The 22,262-nt window shown below is 33.9% G+C and overlaps 1 protein-coding gene across 2 annotated transcripts in view; it reads right to left on the minus strand.

The window, feature by feature from the left end:
* Positions 1-22,262, minus strand: part of TAF2 (TATA-box binding protein associated factor 2) — a 61,696-nt gene that overhangs the window by 21,095 nt on the left and 18,339 nt on the right. For both annotated transcript variants that reach the window (XM_062570573.1, XM_062570572.1), the window contains exons 11-20: positions 18,344-18,479; positions 16,957-17,111; positions 14,936-15,050; positions 14,726-14,835; positions 13,861-13,926; positions 11,525-11,777; positions 8,368-8,508; positions 6,894-7,004; positions 5,361-5,554; positions 4,635-4,774 (exon numbers count right to left, since the gene is read on the minus strand). In XM_062570573.1, the coding sequence (XP_062426557.1) occupies positions 4,635-4,774; positions 5,361-5,554; positions 6,894-7,004; positions 8,368-8,508; positions 11,525-11,777; positions 13,861-13,926; positions 14,726-14,835; positions 14,936-15,050; positions 16,957-17,111; positions 18,344-18,479 (1,421 nt within the window). The remainder of the gene's footprint in view (positions 1-4,634; positions 4,775-5,360; positions 5,555-6,893; positions 7,005-8,367; positions 8,509-11,524; positions 11,778-13,860; positions 13,927-14,725; positions 14,836-14,935; positions 15,051-16,956; positions 17,112-18,343; positions 18,480-22,262) is intronic.

The raw sequence follows: 22,262 nt of genomic DNA on the forward strand, positions 1-22,262 counted from the left end.
CCAAAATCTTCAACATCAACACATTCAAATATTCTTTCAACATTCTAAAGCATAATATTTTCTATAAGGAATACAAAAGATACAATTTTCGTAAGTATAAAAAAGAATATGTGATAGATCCTCATCCATAAATAGCACAGAAAGGACTACAGGACTTACCTATTACAGTAAGCATACTCCTCCTTGTAGCCTTCCTTAATTTCTGAAACAGTATGCTTAGTAATGAAAATATATTTTGAAAGTTAGCACACACTTCTAGAAAACTGCTGCCTGACATTATTTTAAATTAACTAGTTGATCCTGTTTCTAACTTAAATTATGTTACAAAAATCCTTTGATTGTCACAGTAACATTACATAAAAAAAGTCTTTCATTTTTAGGTAACCAGTAATAATAATATCTGGTATTTTTTCTACTTCGTATTTTTTTTTCCTCAAATGCATAATTACAATAGTCTACAGCTGTATTCTCATTTCCTCGAAACAAGGAAGAGCTCACTTAGGCTTTGGTTTAGTTCAGATTAGGGGTGCATTAATGATTCCTGTAGAGACAGTTCCAAACGTATTTCTGTTGCTTTCTATTTCATCATCTCTAATAACTGTATTTCTTTTTTTCTGAATCTAGCGTATTTTCAGTTCCAAATACTTTAGTTCAACTTCCCTTCCTAATTTCAGTAATTTTTCAGTCAATAATTCTCAAATACAACTTTTCGAGTCTAACCAAATATACTTCTTATTGCTCCTTTGCTATTTCAATATGGCAAGTTGCTTTCAAAGGAAGAGGTAATTCAGTTTAGAATTATATTAAGAGAATCAGCACTTGAAGATTATTTTACATAAAGAAGTTACTAATTAGATTTATTCCTTTAATACTTTGAATAATTAGCGCAGATGATCTTTTTGGGCAGGCAATGAAATTACATCATAATACTGCTTAAAGGAAGGCTGAGCAAGTCAGCAGCTTGCAATTGAGCTGTTCTTCCTGCAAGCCAACAAGAACCAAACTGGTTGCACCGAAGAGGCACTGAACCTAACGACTATACCCTGCCTTTAAACAGGGTTTATTAGCTCAGGTTCTGCACTGTGTAAATCACAGCTACCCAGTTTTGGTCAGTTCTGAATTATGCCAGAGCAAATTTGTATCTGCTCAAACCAGAACCACAAAGTCAGATTTGCCTTAAAAAATCAGAGAAAACCTTAAAAAAGGCTATGTCTGGGACACGCTTTTAAGGGCTTATGACTGTCTGTGCTCAACTATAGGAATACAAAGCTGTTTTGCTTCACGGGGTGGAGTGAGAATACTTGTCGAAGTATTCCTATTAGCACTAAGTATCACAGAACTAATAAATCTGCAGAGATAGACATTATTTAGTTTCTACATAAGTTTGGGAACTTTTCTCAATCAATACAAATACAATCACGCAGCAAAATCCCACAACATCTGTGAGCACATTAAATCAAAATTATGAAAAAAAGCTACAATTGTTTGGATTGATAATGGGAAGGGTTTTGAAATGGCCTTTGACTAGAGAATGCGCAATCTAAGAAATGAATCCTGTATTCTTACGGCGCTGGATAACAGAACCAAGAAATACCACCCTTTTGGGGTAAAATGTCTTTTTTACTTCCTAGACTTATTTGTGCTTGAAATAAAATAAGTATTCCCTGACATCTGCCTTGCAGCATAAATTATATGTTAGACTTCAAAAAATTTGCTACTAAGGCATTTAACCTGTTCTTCAAATATAGTAACTACCTAACTTTGGGGGGAGCAAAACCAAATCAAATCTGCCATTGGCAGAATGAATCTTACTAGCCTCAAGATAGATATGTAGCTCTTCATACGCCTAGTAGACATAAAAGTGACTTGATCTTTTTCTGAAGTAAAAAATCTCTTGGCGTTTTTTGAATTACAAGAATTGTTTATCAGTTCTCAATTGACAGCAGAGCATCTGAGACTCTGAACTTTAACATTCAGGAGACTAGATAAACATGGATATTTATTTAGAACAGTTGTTACTTCTTACAAACAAGCAATTGCTTTGAGGTATATGTATAACTTTTAAGTCATGCAACAATCAGAAGCTACTTTTTAAAAATTAATAAATCCTGTTCACTTCCAGCCAGTTTAGATCACTGTCCTAGCTCTTACACGGTGCCTCAAGCATTTTATGGAGTTGCCATTTCTCAAAAAAAGTCTTACTATTAACAGCAAAGAAAACAACCTGATTTCCACAGAGAAATGATTTCTTTTAAAGTAACTTTAAAAAGTCAGCTATTCCTGCCACAAGTTGATACAAAAACATGGGAGTTCCACACTGTCCCAGAAAATACAGACCTTCCTTTTTATGGAAATAACAAAATCAGCCAGCTTCCTCTGTAAGAACTGTTTAAAAGCCAACTTTGGCAAAGCAACAGGCATTAGACAGCTGATGTTTTACGTCCAGTATGAACTGGAAACCAGGTAAGTGGAACAATGAGCATCAGACCTCTTGGCAATAGATGGCCAATCATTTCTTCTTCCAGAGGCGTTGGACTCTGCAAGAAAAGTGCTGCTGACTTCTTTATGGATAACTGAAAAAAGCACACTGAGCTTTCAAATCTACCCCTCTGCCAAAAAGCTACCAGTCTTACAGCAGAAACAGAAGCTAATTTACTACAAAGTGCTATATTTGACAACAGAAACTGATGACAAGTTAAGACAGAAGGCTGCGCTGTGAATGGCAGTGACTTTGCAGCAAGCATGTATCTGCTTCTGCTACCTCTGCACCAGAGAAAAAAGCCTTCGGCATGGGGTAGGGCACATAGGTACAGTAATAATATAATATATCACATCAGATCTGAAAGAAAACTCAGTCACAACATATCTTTATTTCAATCACTGACTCCTTTTCTTCACAACGTCTTTCTACTGATCTTTCCCATTCGAGTTTTACCTTCCTGTATTTACAGAGTATTTCAGGCAACTTATCCAATCTTGCTTGTACAGCAAGTCAGTTGACTAGCTCTTTTAAAGATGTAATGTATTACTTTGCAATACAAACATTTTTCTTACCCAAGTAAGTCGTTAACTATAAACACCATCCATAAAAGGTCAAGAATTTAATGAGAAAACATTATTTCTATCAGTTTGTCTGTCCAAAGGGTGGGATGAATCAGTGAGGAGATTATTCTAAAGGAACCCAGCTGATGAGTAAGCTTTCCATCCTCCAGCAAATTTTTCCACTAACTCTACGAAGGGAGACACAGTGAGCTGTGCCACAGAGAGATACACAGCATCACTGGAGTTATCAGTTCTAGCTAGACATCATCAGTAGGCCATCATGCAATCCATCTGGGATGAGTTTTGGATCCAGAATGCTGGCTCAATTACAAGACTGAGGAGCGAGGATGATGTCCCATGTGCAGCCTCCCTTGAGGCTACTAGTTTTTCTTCCCAAGAGACTGCTTTCAGTCTGTAGGAGCAGGTCAGAATTCCCTCAGATACACATACAGTCACCTGTAAGACTCAAACTGCCTTTAAATCTGTCATTGTCTACCTGGTTTGAGAAGCGTTTGGACAGACTGACAGATGTAAGACCAAAGTAATCAACTCTTTATCAAGAAAAGAGAAAACAATAATTCATGAAGAATGAAAGGGCATCTCACTATTATTTTGAAAATGAAAAGATGAAATTTGAGAAAGAAAAAGAAATAGTCTAGGACCAATTATTCTGCTCACAGATGAAGAATTTCAAGGTCCTGGCACATTGATAGGGATAACCCTTCAAACACAAGAATCATAGAATGGCAAGGTTGGAAGGGACCTCTGGAGATCATCTAGTCCACCCCTCAGCATAGCCCATATGGGGACTGAGCCCACGACCTTGGCATTAGCAGCACCACGCTCTAACCAGCTGAGCTAAGAATCGCTACAAATTTGCTGCACAAAGACAAGTAAATGAATAGATCAGACTAGTATACTAAATCTATTTACTTTTATAAAATGAGCATCATTAGACAGAATTTCTGATTGTAGCTTTCTTGATTGCAATTTGAAGTTAAAATTCAATCCTGACAAATTTTCCAGAAACACAGTATTTTTTTCAAAGATCTGCCACACTCAAATAAAAGCAATATTTAAAAAATTGAAACATCTCACATACATAAGGTACGTATAGAGAATGGCAAAGCACATTTAGTGAATAATCTTCAAATAATCTAAGCTTCCAAAATTACACACATAAAATGAATGCAATTTGCAAAATAAAGAGATTAGTAAGAAGATAAAGCAAAAATTTTGACTAGTAATTACGGATGAAGTCAACTGAATCAAAAAGACTCAAAATGAGGCATTAAAAGAAATATCCAGTATCCCTTACCACTATTTGTCATGCTGTCTACTCATTATGTCAAAACTTCAAATATCTGATTTAATTTGCAAAATATACCGAAAAAATGCTCACCACATCTTCATAATACTTGAATTCTCTAGGACAAAGCATTAATAGCAATCTCAGGTTTTCTTATCAATACAACTGCCATCACACACTCTTCTGGTGGACAATATTTCAACCTAGTATCAGTGACGTGATTATTACAGTTTTCTACTACCAACACAAGTTTTACAAATTGACAAAAAACTTTAAAAGGTACCTTTGGTATAATCAACAACAGCCTCCAACGCTGCTATTCGGACATCTACAAAATGCCCATATTCTGCATATGACTTAAAGAGAGCAGGATCACTTGGGACATGGCCATTCTTCTGAAGCACTCGAATAGCCTTTAAACAGCTAGATTTGATGGAAAAAAGATTTAGATGAGGTTTCTAGAAAACCAGCCACAAAGAATAAAGTTACTTTCTTCAAAATAATTAATAACTACTCTTCCAATTCTTCAACAATCAAGTTGTTCAAATTGACATGTTACAGTTATTTTCATAGCATTAACACAGAACTCATTAATTCTGAATTAGGCAGAAACATTGGAAAAAAAAATCCCTACTGTGTCAAAGTCAGAGTTTGGTTTCAGCAGAACCATACTAACTTATACAGAAAACATAGGGCAGATATCATTACCATGTTATCTTTTATAAAACTTTCATAAATGTTCTACAATTAACAGATTTACAGATGCACAAGCATGAAAATTTAATCCTGCTATTAAAACTTCAGACTGCTAGAATTTATGTTATGAATAAGCAATCACGAAAAAATTTATGTTACCAATTTTCAAAAATAAGAAAGAATTTGCCACATAAAGCTCAGGCAAGTAAGCTAAAATCTCACCAAACTACTAACTGCAGAGGCTACAGAAAAACAAAAAACTTGCACTAGCATGTCTACTCTCTTTATATTTACAGGAATTATTAAAGCACACCTGACTGTAATGGTATGCCTGTAGCTAGGAAGAAGCTTCTCCATATTTAGGAACCGGGTAATTTCCTCAAGAATAAGTCGAACATCAGGATTTAAGTTATCCAACGTTCGAACTTCATTGTTCACACTAACTGCCGGAGTTACAGAGTTGGCTAGGGCATCAATCAGTTCAGCACGATAGTAGTTGTCTGAAAACTAGATAAAAATAGTATTAAAATAAGAATATACATTTTGTTTTTTAAAAAATGCGAAACTTCGAAGCATTGTTATAGGAAAAGATTTTTAAAATAAAAACTGAGTGACAAACTGCATGAGAAACCAAAACAGTTGAATATGTTTGTCTAAATACAGATTTGAGAGAGTGTGAGCAAGCAGACATATTATTAACCACTAATTTTCATTTGTAACAGAAGTACATTAACAGCGATAGATGGATTTATAAAAACAGAAAATCAGGCATAGAAAGTTTTCCAGATCCGGAAAATAAAAGCCATTGTTTCTAAATGTGCTTGTGTTCAGATGTCTAACTCTCTGCCTCTTAGCCTTCTATCAACCCTCTTAGTTCAGCACGCTCAGCTGTGTTACTACAGTAGCATGTGTTTCTACATACAAGAAAGCAAGGCTTTGTTCAAATTAACTTCAGGCACTTCACTGGGAAGATTATATTAGGACCCTAACAGCTGTAGGCTTCCTCTTAGGTGTAGAGATGGAATCTTAAAATCATCTTTGGATTGTAAAGGTCCTTTAATCATCTTTCAGAGCTGATCTATGGCAGAAGAAAATTATGATGATGCTTCCGTCTTAGACACTTTGGTTTAGTGATGGAACAAGATGAACCTGGGTTTTAGCTGCTATTTAATTAGACAAAGACCAGCTAGTTCTATGAGCAAGACCTGACCTTCAGAATCCACAATCCTAGTCTCATGTATCATCATCAAAAAAAAAAAAAAAAAAAAAAAAAAAAAAAAAAAATCCTCTCTCTTTCAGATACTCTTCTCAGGATTAAAAACAAACAACAACCTGAAAAACAAACAGTGCTTTGCTTTATATGCTACATTTATTCAGAAAATGTTAGTGCCCATGCACATTTCTTCAAAACACGAGTCTCTTGAAAGAGAGACAAGGCAAGAAAAATGTACGGAAATGAAGACAGGTAGGTCTTTAGTAAGTCAACAAGCACAAAGAGCTTTGAAGCATCTGAGGAACGCTACCATAGGAATGTCAACTGCTGAATATTCACTAACACTGCTGTTCAGCAGTTTTTTCCAGGTTTTTCAAACTCAGCCAACAGTATCTCCTTTTCATGTGAATGTCCCTCCCAGTATGTATGTACATACCTACCTCTGTGTGTGCGTGTGCATATAAAAGTAAAAAGTGGGTGATTTCACTTGTTCAAAGGGCTTTTTCTAGCTTCCAACTAGCAACCCTTTGCTAGGTATTTGCTTAAGTATTACTGACATAGTAGATCATATAATACATAAATTAGTCTTTTTTCAACACAAAAGTGAGAGATTAAAATAAATACATTCTTTACCTTATTCTTCCTGTTATCATTATACTTGATCAAATCCAAAATAAACATTAAAACCTCCTTAGGACAGAGGTTGTGAACATCTCTCAGAAGAGCCATGGCAACAGGCATAGTCTGCAATAAAATTAATACTAATATCATTCTTACAATAGCAAAAAAGATATTTACACTGTTAAAATGAGCAATTAATAATTTTACAATAACAAATCTCTTAAAACTTCTACTTAAATGCTTTTTGGAAGTAACATCATACACTTTATACTTTTCAGATCAAACAATTACATAATTACAGAACTATTGCTCAATAATTAGTCACAGTGTAGGCAGACTTTGACAAGGCAGTATACCTAAGAAAAGACTCTGATTCAAGGCACAAACACAAAAGTAGCAGACAGAAAACAATGAAACAGAAAATGACAATGGAACTCATTTGGAGATAGACAACTAACTTAGTTCATCAACGAACCTGATGTCTCAGCTCCCATTACTAACAAGGGACATATAGCCAGTATAGTCACTGAAGCCTACGGTCCCATTACCATCAAGGGATATACAGCCAACACAGTCAATGAAGCCTAAAGAGCCAACAGATGCTTTCCTCAGAATGAACTAAATAGCTCCCTGGGTTCTGCTAACATAAATTTAGGAATCTTACTCCAGATCTGTAATCTGGAGACTCTGGATTAAATGTCTTTGGTAAAAAAGCATTAACATTGAAAACAGCAAGAAAGAATGAATAATGAGAAAAAAGGCAGAAAGACACAAAAGACAACCTACGAAACAATGATGGGCAGAAGGATTAAGCAGTTTTGGACAAAATAAGAAAACAAGATTTAAGTTTTCTCCATAGTTAGGAATAGGAGATACGGGAAATAAAAACAATATTATCCAATAATTATAACATGAACCTTGAGAAAAAACACTATCATTCATTTTAATGGTTATTCACTGTACAACACCTGAAGCTCCCAGTAAAAAACTTGCACTAACATCAAACAAACTACAAACATGACTGACAACTAATAGGGAGGATGAAGCAACACGGAGAAGACTATGCACTATCTTTAACCTTGAAAAAGTCCACCACCTGATGATTTATGAGATTGTTTCTATTATGAGATCAATTTCATAAATGAACTTAAAAGATCAGCTGACAAACACCTAAAAAAGCAAATGGTTAGCTTTGATACTGTTCAATAAATTCTACTTAAGAATGAGCTCAAAAATATCTGTAAGTGCTGCATTTTTCTGAACAGATGGCTACTTCAGCTACCCAGAAAAAATATTAAAACTTTGGTTAACTAACTTCTGATAAAGATGGAACAGAGGCTGAATAAGAAAGACTTAGTTATTCTGGATTTTTATGAAGAGGTAACGTGACTATGCAATTTGTGTTTCTGTAACTGTCCTCTGTAGAAACATTTTTGTATTTTGACATTTCGTTTCTTTAAAAAACGTCAATAAAAATAAATTTTACCTTTTGCAGAAAATAGCTTTGAAAGTTCATAAAGTTGTTGGTCTTCACAATGTTTGGACAACTCTTACAACAAAACATTCGGGTAAAGAGTGACTTCATGGCTGGTGGTCCTGTCCATGTACTTACCATGGAATTTGCAATCTGTATTATTAGGGTAGAAGGGAAGTCATATTAACATCACCACTGCAGGTTTAGTTTGGCTGAACAAAAAAACACGTTTCTCATACTAAAAAAAGTGTATTTGCTGAGGATGTTCAGCTCTTCAAATAGATACATATTTCCATCAATACATGATATCAGCTAAGCTTGCATTGCCATCCCCAATATACCTTCTATGCAACAAAGGTAAACTTTATGAAAATGGTTTCACTTGGAGGACATCTGCAACTTATTATCTTTCCATGATAAACTTCTGTTCTTAATTTTCCCTTTTATACATTAGGCAAATATTTGATGTTTATTAAGCCAAGACTTCACAGAAATCAATGATTGAAGAGGCATTTGCAATACCAGCTTCCCAAACGTACCCTGCCAGTAACCTCAACCTGGATTTCAACTAAGCTTCAGCCACCCTAGGAGTAAGAGACCACCCCTAAAGTAAAAGGGAAGTCAACTACCTCTTTAACTTTGACCATGATTCACAAACAGACTGTGCAATGAGACAAAGTTATTGCTATAGTCTGTTTTGGTGTAGGGAAGTAAGGCTGTATAAGGACAAAACTGTGGTAGCGCCTGCCCAAAATCCTGGCTTGGGATATTTATCGTATGGAATAATAGAACTGTAGAAAAGAATATGTATGCCTCATGACTGTGTGTGTGTCTGTGTGTGTGTACAGGAAGGGGCCAATACATTCTACAACTCAGCAGCAACGTAGAAGATTCCATTCTTACAGAACCTCCACAAACTAAGAAAAAATATATTCATACAACATAGCAGAAGAAAATATAATTGATGATTTCTTGCTAAATTGCTTTAACTTGTTTCAAAGGGCATTACATATGCAATAGAGTAAAAATGGAAGAGGTTATCTGAAAGAGGCAGCTATCAATTTTACCATTTCTCTCATATAAGGTGGGAAGTTTATCATGAAAGCCATGAGACTGGCTAATGAGAAATTTCAGTCGCAGCATGGCATAAAAGCACAGCCACTCAAAATATTACATGGGATCACCATATTTATAAGATATTCAATATTCATTAAAATTTGGATCTAAATTTTTTTAGAATGTACTTCTGTTCATTTTAAGCATTTCATTTTGTAAAATCTTATAAAGAATATTATTAAATTAAACAGTAGTATATCCATCACATTTTTATTAACACTTGGTTCTTATCTGACTCTCGTGAATTTATCTTTTGAAATACTAAGTGAATCCAAGTTTTCTGTTCATTCTACTGATATGCTACAGTCTCTAATATTCCAGTTACCTGATTTAAATATATTTGCAAATTCTCCACATCATAAAGTAAATATCTTCCTTGCATTATTTCTACTTAAAAAGACTAAAGGATTTTCCTCAAACACTCTATTTCTGTATCGCTTATTTTTAAGAGCAATACAGCATAAAAATTAGTAACTCATTGAACCTAAAATATAACCGTTACTCTCAGCTATGGACTTCCTCAGTGCCCTTTATCTTTTCTTTTTTTTCTTTCTTTCTTTCTTTTTTTTTTTTTTTCAACACCTTACATCACCACCATCGCAATGGACCTGCATCTACAGATGGAAAATCAACCTGAAAAGTCATGAGAATTAATGCCATAATATAACTATCTTCACTCTTCTCTTTAGGGTCATTTGTTAGGAACTCAGCAAACACCGTACATCTGTGCATGCGCATCTACACATTATCATATATTTCACCACTTGGACACTGGAGAACCATAATATAGTTTATACGAGGTATATGAACATTACACCTCACAAGATATTCACTTATATCCCTATGAACTTCTTTTTCACTGAGAATTCATTAATGTGTTATCTGGCTACTTTATTTCTCAGAGACTGAAGTACTATTATGCAACAAATTACACAGCACATTTACTAAATGTAGTAACTAAAGTTACTTAATGGCGACCATCTATCACTTCTCTGGTATCCAAACAAATAGACCATAATGTTTTACAAGGTAACTGCAATATGGCTAGAAGTTGACCTGGTTATGATCATCAGCAGTCAAACTGCCAGAGAATTTCAAGAAAGGACAGAAAAAACAATTAAATTTAAACACTGTAACAATTACTCTTTTAATATTTACTGGAGATAGGCACCTGCATTTTAAATATTCTGAATCAATTCATTTACACATATTTTATAAGTCAGAAACTGGCACAATCAATACTAGTATATACCCTGACACTATCATATCACTGGCTTGTAATGTTAAAACTGACTGTTGTAAGTGTATCTTGAATTTTGATTTTCAAAATACATACAAACAATATACTTCCATACACATACTGAATTCTCCAGAAGTGCAGGGCAGATGGTAAGCTATACACTAATAAGAGGAACTCAAACTGTCAAAGGCACTCGTATTTAAGCATGCCTTTTCGAAATGTCCTCACACCATTTATTCGTTTACCTATCCACCTAGTAGTTTTGTTTTTAGTTTTAATTTTTAATGCTAATCTTGTGTCCACACAATCTTCTTTCTTCAAGACAGGCAATTACTTGACTTCTTAATATTCAGAAATTCAGATGAATATTACATTTATCTTCTGCCTCTGTTCAATTTGAAACAATAGAGAGCAGCAATTTGAATTCACATTAGACAGATAAATTTTACCACTTCAGATTCCTCAAAACAAAAGCCAAGAAATTTCCCAACAAAAAAAAATTGCCTCTGAAAAAATTAAACAAAAGTCTTTTATTTCTGCCACTTAATCTGGAAAAATCCCTTGTGGTTTTCTCGTCTGACATCTCAATTTTGACAATTATGAAAGTGTTCTACAGTCTCCACTTACAGACTAAAATAATACAGCTCTTTTTTCAAATCAGTCCTGTTTAAAAAAAAAAAAAATACTTGGCAAACACTTTTAGGAGGCCAAATATCAAGCCAATTTTAAGGATTGTGGTGAGTTTTGCCTCATTTTCAAATGCTTACACTGTCTAGCAGATTTCTTTCGTTACTTCCATCTACACACTCTCACCTTTGCAAGGCAGAAGCAGGCCAGCATTCTCACTCGGTAGAAACACTGCTCTTGTTCTAGTATATCGGTTAGTGCAAGCCGTGATGCTGGAGTCGGGAACTTTTCCAGTGCCAGAATGGCTTCTTCCTGTGCCACCACATCTCTCTCATATCGAAGCTGATACTGCCACATGAAATCAGACTGCTCAAATTCAACCTTCCTCAGTACTGACATATCAGGATCTATTCTTATCCAGAGCAAAGGGGAATCAGCACTAAGACAGACATGAAAAACGTTAACAGCTTACAAAATTTCAAGACATTCAAGACAGAAATTAAAAATATATCCTGACTTTTTATTATTTTTGAAATACAGAGAGTCAAACAATCACAAAATAATTAAGGTTGGAAAGGATTTGTAGAGGTCATTTCCAAAATGAGGAACCTTCTGTTCCTAGGATGGCAATTCTGTAACCACCCAGGATGTGCCCAACCCTCAAATTTATTGAGGTGAATGTAATATTGTAGTATTTTTAAACTTATAGTTCTGAGAAATTTCTGATAAGCTACTGCATAGTTTCAATATACTTAATTCTACTTCCTCAGACACCGTAACTTTCACAGTGGAGGAGAAATTTATCACCTGCTACAGTTTAAGACCAAAAAATATATCCAACAGAGAAAATCTCATGGTAGTAATCTACGTTTTTATATTCTAATTTTCATCAATAGACCTGAAAGTGCTTTACAAACATCTGCTAGCATATGGAAAGCTGACAAGGGTAACCACGTATTTGCACAGAATTGCTAGGCCGAATGACTGTGAACTGAACACATCCACAGACAGGACTAAAAGCAGAACCCAAAAGGTGAAAAAGACCATCAAAGTTTTAGCAGCCCCATAGCTAGTTACTCCCATTAAAAGATGTGTTACTATTCATAGAGCACCATGACTGCACAAATCTTTTATAGGAGCGGCAAATATAAATTAAAACTATTAATAAACTCTCTTCCACAGAGTTTGCCATGCAAAATCAGTAACAGACACTGAATCAGATGAGAAAAGGGAACAAAAAAGGTTATCCAAAATAGCATCTTTATAATATGATACATATTTCTACATACATTCGTAGAATACCTAAAATTATTGTGTGGTTAGTTGCTGAAGAAGAAAGGATAGTGAAAAGAATTCCTCATACAAGCGATTTAGAGGAATAAGAAAGAAAGAAGGTTATTGAATATGCTTAGAGAAGAAAAGTCCAAATGGCACAGAAGAACTGATAGCATTTCAGAACAGAAGAGGAGCAGATGAACTGTAAGGGACTTCCCTAAATATCACATACAATTCAAAGATAATTCAGAGAAGATAATTAAGGTCTCAGTTCAGTGTAATGCAACAGCTGCTTGAATGCAAGTCACCAGAACTATTCACAAAATACATGCTAACTGTTCTCAAACATAATTTAAAAATCATTAATTCATATAGAATTTTCATATAGAAATGATAAATATAGCTTCCTCAATGAAAATATCTCCTATAAAATTATTTGTGGTCATATTCATAGATGAGGTTTAATTTAATGGAAACTCCAGCTCTTTAAACATGACAGTCAATCTACTATTCTTCAAAGAGACACCATCAGTTTTCAACAACATTATTTAGTTTACTTATCAGCCAACAAACAAGCTGCCAACATCTTCAGTATTTTTGAGCGTAACACTGGTTCCAGCTCAAGGAGGTTACAATGCATATTTTGCTTTGAGGAAGAATTTGCTTCCATTGAGCTAACCAGTTCCAAATGAAATTAATGCCAACAATAACAACAACTCTTTAGTATATAAATATTAGTACAAAGCACTAACAAATCATTAAGTCAAACCTATCTCAGATTTCAAGAACTTGTCTATCGCAGTGTTAGTTAAATGGTTGTCACTGAGATACAACACATTTACTCTGAATTTGTTCCAAGCAAATTCTATGGCAAGGCAAAAATCACAATCAGCACATCTTTGTTAGGACTTGTTTACATTTTATCTGTAAAGTCACCTCAAAAATATCATCAGAAATGTGTATGAATGAATCAGGGCACATATCCTTTCATATTATCATATTCTTTCACATTATCATGACTGACTCATTTTTTTCCCCAAACTATTTACTAGTTAACCCATACATTTTGCACTACACCAGTATTTTCTCAGCTATAGAAGAAAAGTCTCAATTAAGGCAAAGAAATGCAGTATAGTCTTGAAATCTGCCAGTAAAACTCTACTATCAAATCCTTCAAACTATCATGCTGGAGACTATCAGAATGTGGATCAGTCTCACATTGTAAAACTCCAAACAAATAAACTCACTCCATGGCAGAAAGATCCATGTCCACCTCTTCTCCATTCATCAATGGAATCTTTTTCTTCTTATTTCTATTAAAAAAAATCAAAAAATAAGATATTTATAAAATTACTATACCAACACAAGTATGTTTAAATGGAGTTCAATTTTGCAAAAGTCTTCTTTGTGTATTTTACCAAATGTAACAATAATGCTCTTTCCAGGAAATTATATTCACAACAAAAAATTAAGAGCTGACAGTGTACCACTTTGTTTAAAAAATAATCATCAACATCTTCCAGTGGTTTAAAATGTCCCAACATGTTTAAAATTACATGTATGCATATAGCATTGAAAAGGAGGAGTCAAAGTAGTTATAAAAATGTATTAGAAATTGAGAGAACCTATTTGGGAAACATGCTATTTTTCTTGATCATTAGGCTTAGCGAACAGCCCTGGCACTCTAAAAGAAAATGAACACAGCATGTTTTATTCAAATACCCTCACTTGAAATAGTCCTTGCTGCCCACATCTTTCTTCCCTCTAACTGAGATATCCCTTCACAGGCACTTCGAATAATCTGATGAAGAGAGCTTTCTCACTCAATTCCTACTCCTATATAAAGAAGTTCTTTATATTTTTTTTTAATTTAAAACCTTTACTTATAATTCAGAACTACATATAAAATGTAATGTTTCCCACTACCCACGAAAGGCAAGGAGAGTAGCAAACTCTCTTCTTTTCTCCCCATACATCACAGGTAAATCTTACTCAGCAGAATTACAAAAATACAATTACAAACGTTAAAATGCATACACCTATCATCAATGCAGTATACCTTTTCATATATCCACACTCATATAACTATGCAGTACATATATTAATTCTTACCTTCTACTTTTAGAATGGCAAGGTATATCATGTTTAAGACTATTTTCTTCAATCTGCAATGTATGGTTGAATGATCCATCAAGTTCTTGCACTGTCACTTTAAGAGGACCCTTAATGTTCAAGAGATTATTTTATTAGCATTAAAAATCATGTTTATTAATGTAACCTCATACTCATAAATTTAAGTAAAATATGGAAAATTGACCCTACCACATATTTCTGAGTTCCAGGAGATGTGTAATCTTGCTTTATTTCCAATTCCAATACGTTCCGTTTTCTATTAAATGCAAAGCTACCATAAAATTTTACCACTCCACTCTGATCCCTAAAAAGTAGTATAGGAAATCTAGGGCAAAATACAGTAGTTATAAACAAACATAACTTTTAGAGTCTTCACTCACTTTTTACATTTGCTTTACGCTTGTTTATTCCTAGAATTTCTTGTGTCAAGAAAATCAGAAAACAAAAACACTAAGCTCCTTCCAGTTCCATCAAAGTTAAAGCATTGTCCTGAGAGAACATTTTCTTTACATAGTTTTTAATGTACATTCACATAACATACATAAAAAACAGAATATGCTATTCAATATTGTAAAGTACAGTGAAAATTATCTATGAAGAAAAAAATGTGTTTTACACATTAATGAAGTCATTAATGAAAAATGTGTTGAGCAATTCCAATATGATTTCTTTTGCTATACATTTCAGCTAAATGAAATTCAGGAGAATTCATTAACTTATGTAAGTCATTAACCTATGTTTTCTACTCAGACTACATTTAACTCAATTATTTTATTTTCAGATTTTTCAGATTAGGTCATTGCGTGTGTTCCTAGGTATACAGTAAGACTGGAAACAGGTTAATGATCTCACTCGGCATTTTATCACAACTACTTCAAGTCAACCATTCCTGTGAATTGATTTATCATTATTTGTGTGACAGCCATTACTGCATTTTATTTATAGTAAAACATATATAGTAAAACTAAAACATTAGAATGAGGGCCTTTTTTAGTCCAGCACATGCTCCCAGGTCTGACACCATACGACAAAAGCCAGGAAGCAAAGTCTGGGTTTTTTTATGTCCTGACATTTAATGCAAGAGTCACAGACTCAGACAGACATCTTATATGACTTTTCTCCCAAAATACGGACTTTTGGCAAGATATCTCAGATAGACTGGTTTTGTTCACAGTGGCTGCCTTTATAGAAGTCCTTGACTTTGACATAAGATATTTCAAGAGAGTGCATATGTACAGATAAAACCCCAATACTTTCCAAATGCTTGGCCTTGCTAAGTATGAAAATTAGAATAAGCAATGCAATATATGAAAGATCTAATGGGTATTTATACTTTATGAATACTCTGATCCAGATATAATAATAACATCTCACATTATCTATAAATATTAATTTTAGAGTGTTTTTTAGCTTAGATACTACGAACTATGAAAGTTACTTTTGGCAAAAGTAATTTCAAATAAATAATCCCTGAATACAAATATCTGCTTCTGTTTTCTGTTAGAACAATAAGATATGGTTTTGCTGCAATCATGCATGATTTCACCTGCAGTCATGTTAATTAAAATTACATATTACAACTACATTTAGTTGGTAAGTAAAGCCCTATAAAATGAAGCAAGTTCAAACTTAGCCTTCTACCAATCTAAAAAAAGGAAATTCCTATTTTGTAATTAATATCACTGAAATTTGAAGAATCTACACACAGGTTTATTTTATCTGAAATTTTAATACTAGTATATGCTACCAAGCAATATATTAGATGTTAGTGTATTTTAAACTGTCAATCAATGATCTTAAATTACTTATTTCATGGTGATTTACTGGAAATCACATCTGAAAATGCACCAGACTATAGCATTTTCCATGTTAGACTTCAGCATATTTCTACAGGCAGTGTCCTCTGGATCCCTTTAGTATAATTTGGCCTTAAATTCCACCAGAGTTCTTGTGCTTCTTTCAAAGTAAAACTTAAAAACACAGCAAACCTTTCTAGTAAAGAACACCCAGAAAGCTAATACACCCTAAATGATTATGAAAGGAGTGTGAATCTGTGGCTTATATCTATTTCTGAGTCAAAGAACAATGTACTTAAGTGTTTAAAGCAAAGGTATTTCATATCTTTCTTCACATTCCTTTAATAGTGCCAATTAAAAGAAAACAAATTTGTTCTCCACATTAACAATCCAGACCAAGAATAAAAAGGATACACCCACTGCTTTATTAAAGGTTGGATGTCTTTGCCAGAGACATTTGAGATAGATTTCAAAAACCCAGATGTGGAAACCAACATCTGACTCCACATGTGCGACTGGAACTTCTGAGACGAAGCAGTGCTGGCCAGACTCAACAACTTGTTGAAAACCTAAAACGATAAAAAGTTACTTTCATTACTTTCCCCAAGAACTTAATATACAAAATAAGCTTTTCTGTTTAACTGCAGCTGAACTGCAACAAAAAGGCAAATAAACTCAATCTTTAATACTTGGCTTCAGTAAAAAAAGTATCTTTTCAAATAAAGAGAATTGTGATTTGCATATAAGAATGCATCTCCAATGCAAACCATCTATGATACTGAGGGAAAAAAAAAAAAAAAAACACTGAAACTGAAACAAAAGCAACCCCCTCCAGCTTCTTAGCATGATTAATGTTTACCAGGGTAATGAAAATAAGCAAAAATGTTTTCTCATCACTGCTCATAACTGCTAAAGGCACAATTTAACACGCAGCTTTTTAATAATCAGAGATGAACACAGACTTGAACATAGAAATACATTTTGGTATCCATTTTCTAGCTCTAAGCACATCTAAGGCACAATTCACAGGCACGAAATCTATGAAGTCAGTCACTGCAAGCACCGGCAGCTTTTCAATGCCAAATGATAATATGGGTGTGAAGCAGTGTGATTTTAATCCATTCTCTTTACCTGAGCATGCTTTTTCAAATAACCAGCTTTTTAGGAGTTGCATATCTATCTTTTTTATTACCTAATTCCAGCACCTCACGTACAACCTTACAATGCTCTCACTCACAGTCCATGAGAAAAGTATGAGTTTTCAAAAGTTACCTGTAACAAAACAGGTAACTGAATTTTCTGCATTTTAGGTGCAAATCGTATCAGTTTCAGTTTAACAATTCAGAATAAAACAACAATCATCCGTTCAATTGCTTTTTTCTAATACCATGATTTCTGCTCCTGCTATTTTACAGAGCAAAGAGAAGCTGGATTCTAATTACTTTCATTATTTATAAATTTTATTATGCTAGCCCACAGGAACACTAGTTATGGCTCATTAAATAAGTCTATGCTGGAACAGACTGTCAGTGTTAAAACAGAGTCATGGTAAATAAAGGCAATAAAATTCCTTAACATTAAAGAGAATATGTAAGATATATTGCTATTTATGTATGAGAATATAATAGCTAACACAAATATTTTAACACAAATGACCTACATTTTATGTCCATTCTATCCTGCTGAAACTGAAAACAGCCCTATGGTGTCTTATTTTTCTTAAATTTAATTTTAGAAATAGAAATTGCAATTTAAGACAAAAAGTTGTGTATATTCCACATAAACATTTATATATACCTACCTGTAACATGAACTCCATGCTGATCCTGTTCTCAATCAGTCTCATAACAAGATGTGCTTTACACTGGAACATAGTGTAATATTCCCATGACAGTGTATGGGGGTGTTTGATAGAAAAATGTAAATGCGATGCAGGGCTAGAAAATAAAAAACAACTCTATTTGAATTTTATAGAATGAGAACTAAAATAACTTTTAGCAACCAAGACGAATGTGCACCACAATTCATATTGCTTTTTCCACTTAAAAGCTGCAACAGGTTTATAATGATTGCACATAACAAAAGTTACCTGGGTATACACATACACTGCATGCAGCAAGAACTGCAGAGATAACAGTGACAGATAATACATGTATGTACAATAACGTCTCAAAAATACAGTGGCAGCATTAAAAAATAGGGCAAAGAACCTACCACTCAAGTCCGGAAGTTACGCATGAATCGACACTCTCCCTGCTGTACATCTGTTTAAAAGTAACTGGATGTACTGAATATTTTATATTTAAATAAATAATTGTTGCAATTAAAGAAAAGTAAGTGTTCTAAGGGTCATGGCAGACTTTCATGTGATGAGCCAAAGGAATTGCTCGGGTTTTGCTTTAGTTAGCAACTTTATGCTTTCAGTACTTTGGCAGATTGATGTCTTCTAAATCAGATATCACGCCAAGGAAGACTGCGCAGAGCATCATGTTACAGCAGCCAAACTGTTTCCATAACTTGAACTATATCTGTTGTCCTTCACAACTCTATAGGATGTCTGTGCAGACATACCTTTTGTATCTATAAGCAAAATATTTTAAATGATTTAATTTCATCCAATATCAGAAGACAAATAAATGGTGAAACCTTGAAATATTTCAAAAGCAGAACTGGTTTCTGGACAGTCTTAGTGGCTGCAAAACAAACAAACAAAAATGCTAAAAGGTCTAATTCTGATAAGCTTTAAAATTAATTTTCTCCATCAAGTTTTACATTTCAGAACACAAGCACTCTAACTGTAGGCAAGTAACTGCATACTGAACTTGAGAGAAGACAGACCTTTTGCCCACTTCTCAATTCTTTGAGAATTCTGTTTGAGATAATTACATTTGCAAGTCTGAGTTTATTTCACTAACAAATAAAGACTGTGACAACTGTATTTTGTTGTGCTACCTTTTTTCTCTCAGCTACTTCTATAAGGCAGTTGAGTACTCCATGAACAGGTAACAAAACCTTAAGAAATTGGACCCACATTGTCTACTTCTTAAGAAGCAGAAATACAGATTTGTTTTATGCTGGTTGGTGGAGAATCACAAGTTAGCTATTGTGACTACGCCAGATACTTAAAATTTCCGTGTTTGAATTTTTTTCCCAGATGACTCTCGCTTATAGATAACTTAAACGACTTGAAGATGGGCTGACAAGGCATCTTGCTTGACCAAAGTCTTTAGAAGAAGACACTGCACAACAGAAAATAACTCGTGAGCTGTAGCAAAGACAAGAGCAGTAAGTCTGATCTTTCAGTGCTAGCTATCTCAAGAAAAGACAGATCTTCCAGAACCTTCAAAGACCTACTGAGCAGACCATTTTAACTTGTGACCAGTCTTTCCAGGCACTTGAAAAGATGTAAGCCAGCAAGAAGCATTCTGCCAGCAGAGGACCAGGACCTGGCTCCTTGTCTACAACTCTTAAGATTTTCAGGAGATGGCATGGACCAAAGTAGCTGCATATGCAGCTCATTAATAAATATTTTTCCATCTTATTATTTAGTGAGAAATTTCCTTGATTTCACTCATGCATGTCTATTTAAACATATTAAGATACAAGAAGAAAACTATCTCTACATTTAAGCAAGAGCTACACTTTTTAAGTGTATTGAGTATATGAAACAGAAGGTAGTAGCAACACTTGCTGTTTTGCATAGGTAGGCAGTTGTTAAACTTCTTATCAAATTGTCCGGTTATTTTGGATAATACTTCTGTGTTCCAGGGTATGGAAGAATTAGTAACCATGAAAGAATGTAAATGTGAGAAGGAAACTGAGGTTGTGGCTCAGACATTATATAATAATTTGGTTTCAGTATAAAACTGTTTATCCAGCTTCAAGTTATACACTTGATTGACTTTGGTAAAATTCTTTTCTGGGAAATTACAACCAAGCCAGGACTCACATTCTTGGACTTTTTAATTTTACTAAGTGTTGATTGATTTTAGTACTAGTCATACTATTTAACCACAAATCAATACTGAGACTAGTTTGTTTGCATTGAGAGGTGTATTTGGTAGTTCATTCAGTAATAACAAATTCTTCTGATAATACTTTTCTTCAGCCATTAGACTTTTAAAATTTGTATTGAACTTTCATCAAATCAGATTCAAAATTAGCAATGAGCTCCTAGAGGCTTTGTGAAACTGGGGAGGAAAAAAAATAAAAAAATTAAAAAAAAATAAATAAAACTACCTCTTCCAAGAAAGTCTATAATGTTCATGCTCTTGAATGCATTTCAGACAATTAAGGTAAATGTGTCAATATGCTTCTTTTACTTTCAAACCCTAAAGAATGTACACAGATACATTTCATTTTTACAGTTGGGTGGTACCACCACAGTCAAAGAACAAAGACAACCAAAATCAGAGAGGGGAGAACATAAAACAAAAATGTAAGAACAAAGCTTTATTTTAAAACTCTCAGACATATAACAGTCAACTTGCAGTTTCCTTTCTCTTACTGTCTTCACTATCCCAGACTCTGGGATTTTTGTTTTTTTAAAGAAGTGTTTTGGATAGAAGTGTTTGTATTTCACTACACACAAACAGGAAGAATTTGTGAAATCTATGTTGTGGGCAAAAGTGAATTCATGTTTCCAAAAGAAGCCTTTTTAAAAACATACATATATATATTTCCTGATTCTAATTTAGTTTAAAAAAGAGATTAACAGTTAATCCAACTTTCTTCATGCTATTATGAATTGGGAGTGCTGTAATGCAAATATGTCCAGGCAGGAAACCATATCATCATAACCACTAATAAAGAAACACAAAAAAAAAATGTTGAAGAGAAATAGTCTAACTGTTGTCATTATAAAAATATCCCCCCTAAATATGCATCATTTCCCAAAGTCAGAAATGCATAAAAAATTTACATACAATTTTGCAACCTACAAAAAATAGTAAGATGCAATTTATTTCTAAGTGATATTACGATTAGCACGTCCAAAATATAATGAAGAGTGCTGTAGTGAAATAGATGTAGAAAACCAGAACATCTTATACTGATGCATCACATACTGGCAATACAACATGTAGCAGCATGAGAATAGGATTCTGTCCATTGTGTCCAAATCCACAATAACTACAATAAAACTATTAAACGCTTAACATTAAAATTAACACGTAAGAAGCGACTTTTTTTCTAGTGAATTCCTTTTTCAAAAATATGTCTTTTTTCCTCTAGTTACCTCTAATCCTATTAATCTGAATTTAGCTTTTCTGTACAGGAGAATATGCTGCCAAATTGTACTGCTGCCAATTAAAAAACCTGCCAAGAACTAATTCAGCCCCTAAATTTTATTTAAACAAAGACATCATCAAAAACTGGATACCTAAAATTACTGCTACTAGCTGTGACTTGTTTTTATAAGTATATGCAACAAAACCATGTAGCTATTGCTTCACTACTTACAAGAACAGGACAGTGAATTAAAGCTATCACAAGTAGACAGGTAAAATTGAGCAATGGCCTGGCATGTAAAAAGACAAGCTGAATCTAGGATTATCAACATCCAGAAAACTCTGTAGTTGGTAAGGATTCACCTGGCTGGGAAACTGGCCAATACATCTTAGCTCTGATTTTAGAAGATTCTTCCTTCTTTTTTCATCTCTCAAAAAGAGAAAGCTATTCAAATTTTAAATTGGCTATTTGCATACTCGATTCAATTCTAA

The sequence above is a fragment of the Rhea pennata genome, chromosome 2 (genome assembly GCF_028389875.1).
Source record: "Rhea pennata isolate bPtePen1 chromosome 2, bPtePen1.pri, whole genome shotgun sequence".
NCBI classification, from domain to species: domain Eukaryota; kingdom Metazoa; phylum Chordata; class Aves; order Rheiformes; family Rheidae; genus Rhea; species Rhea pennata.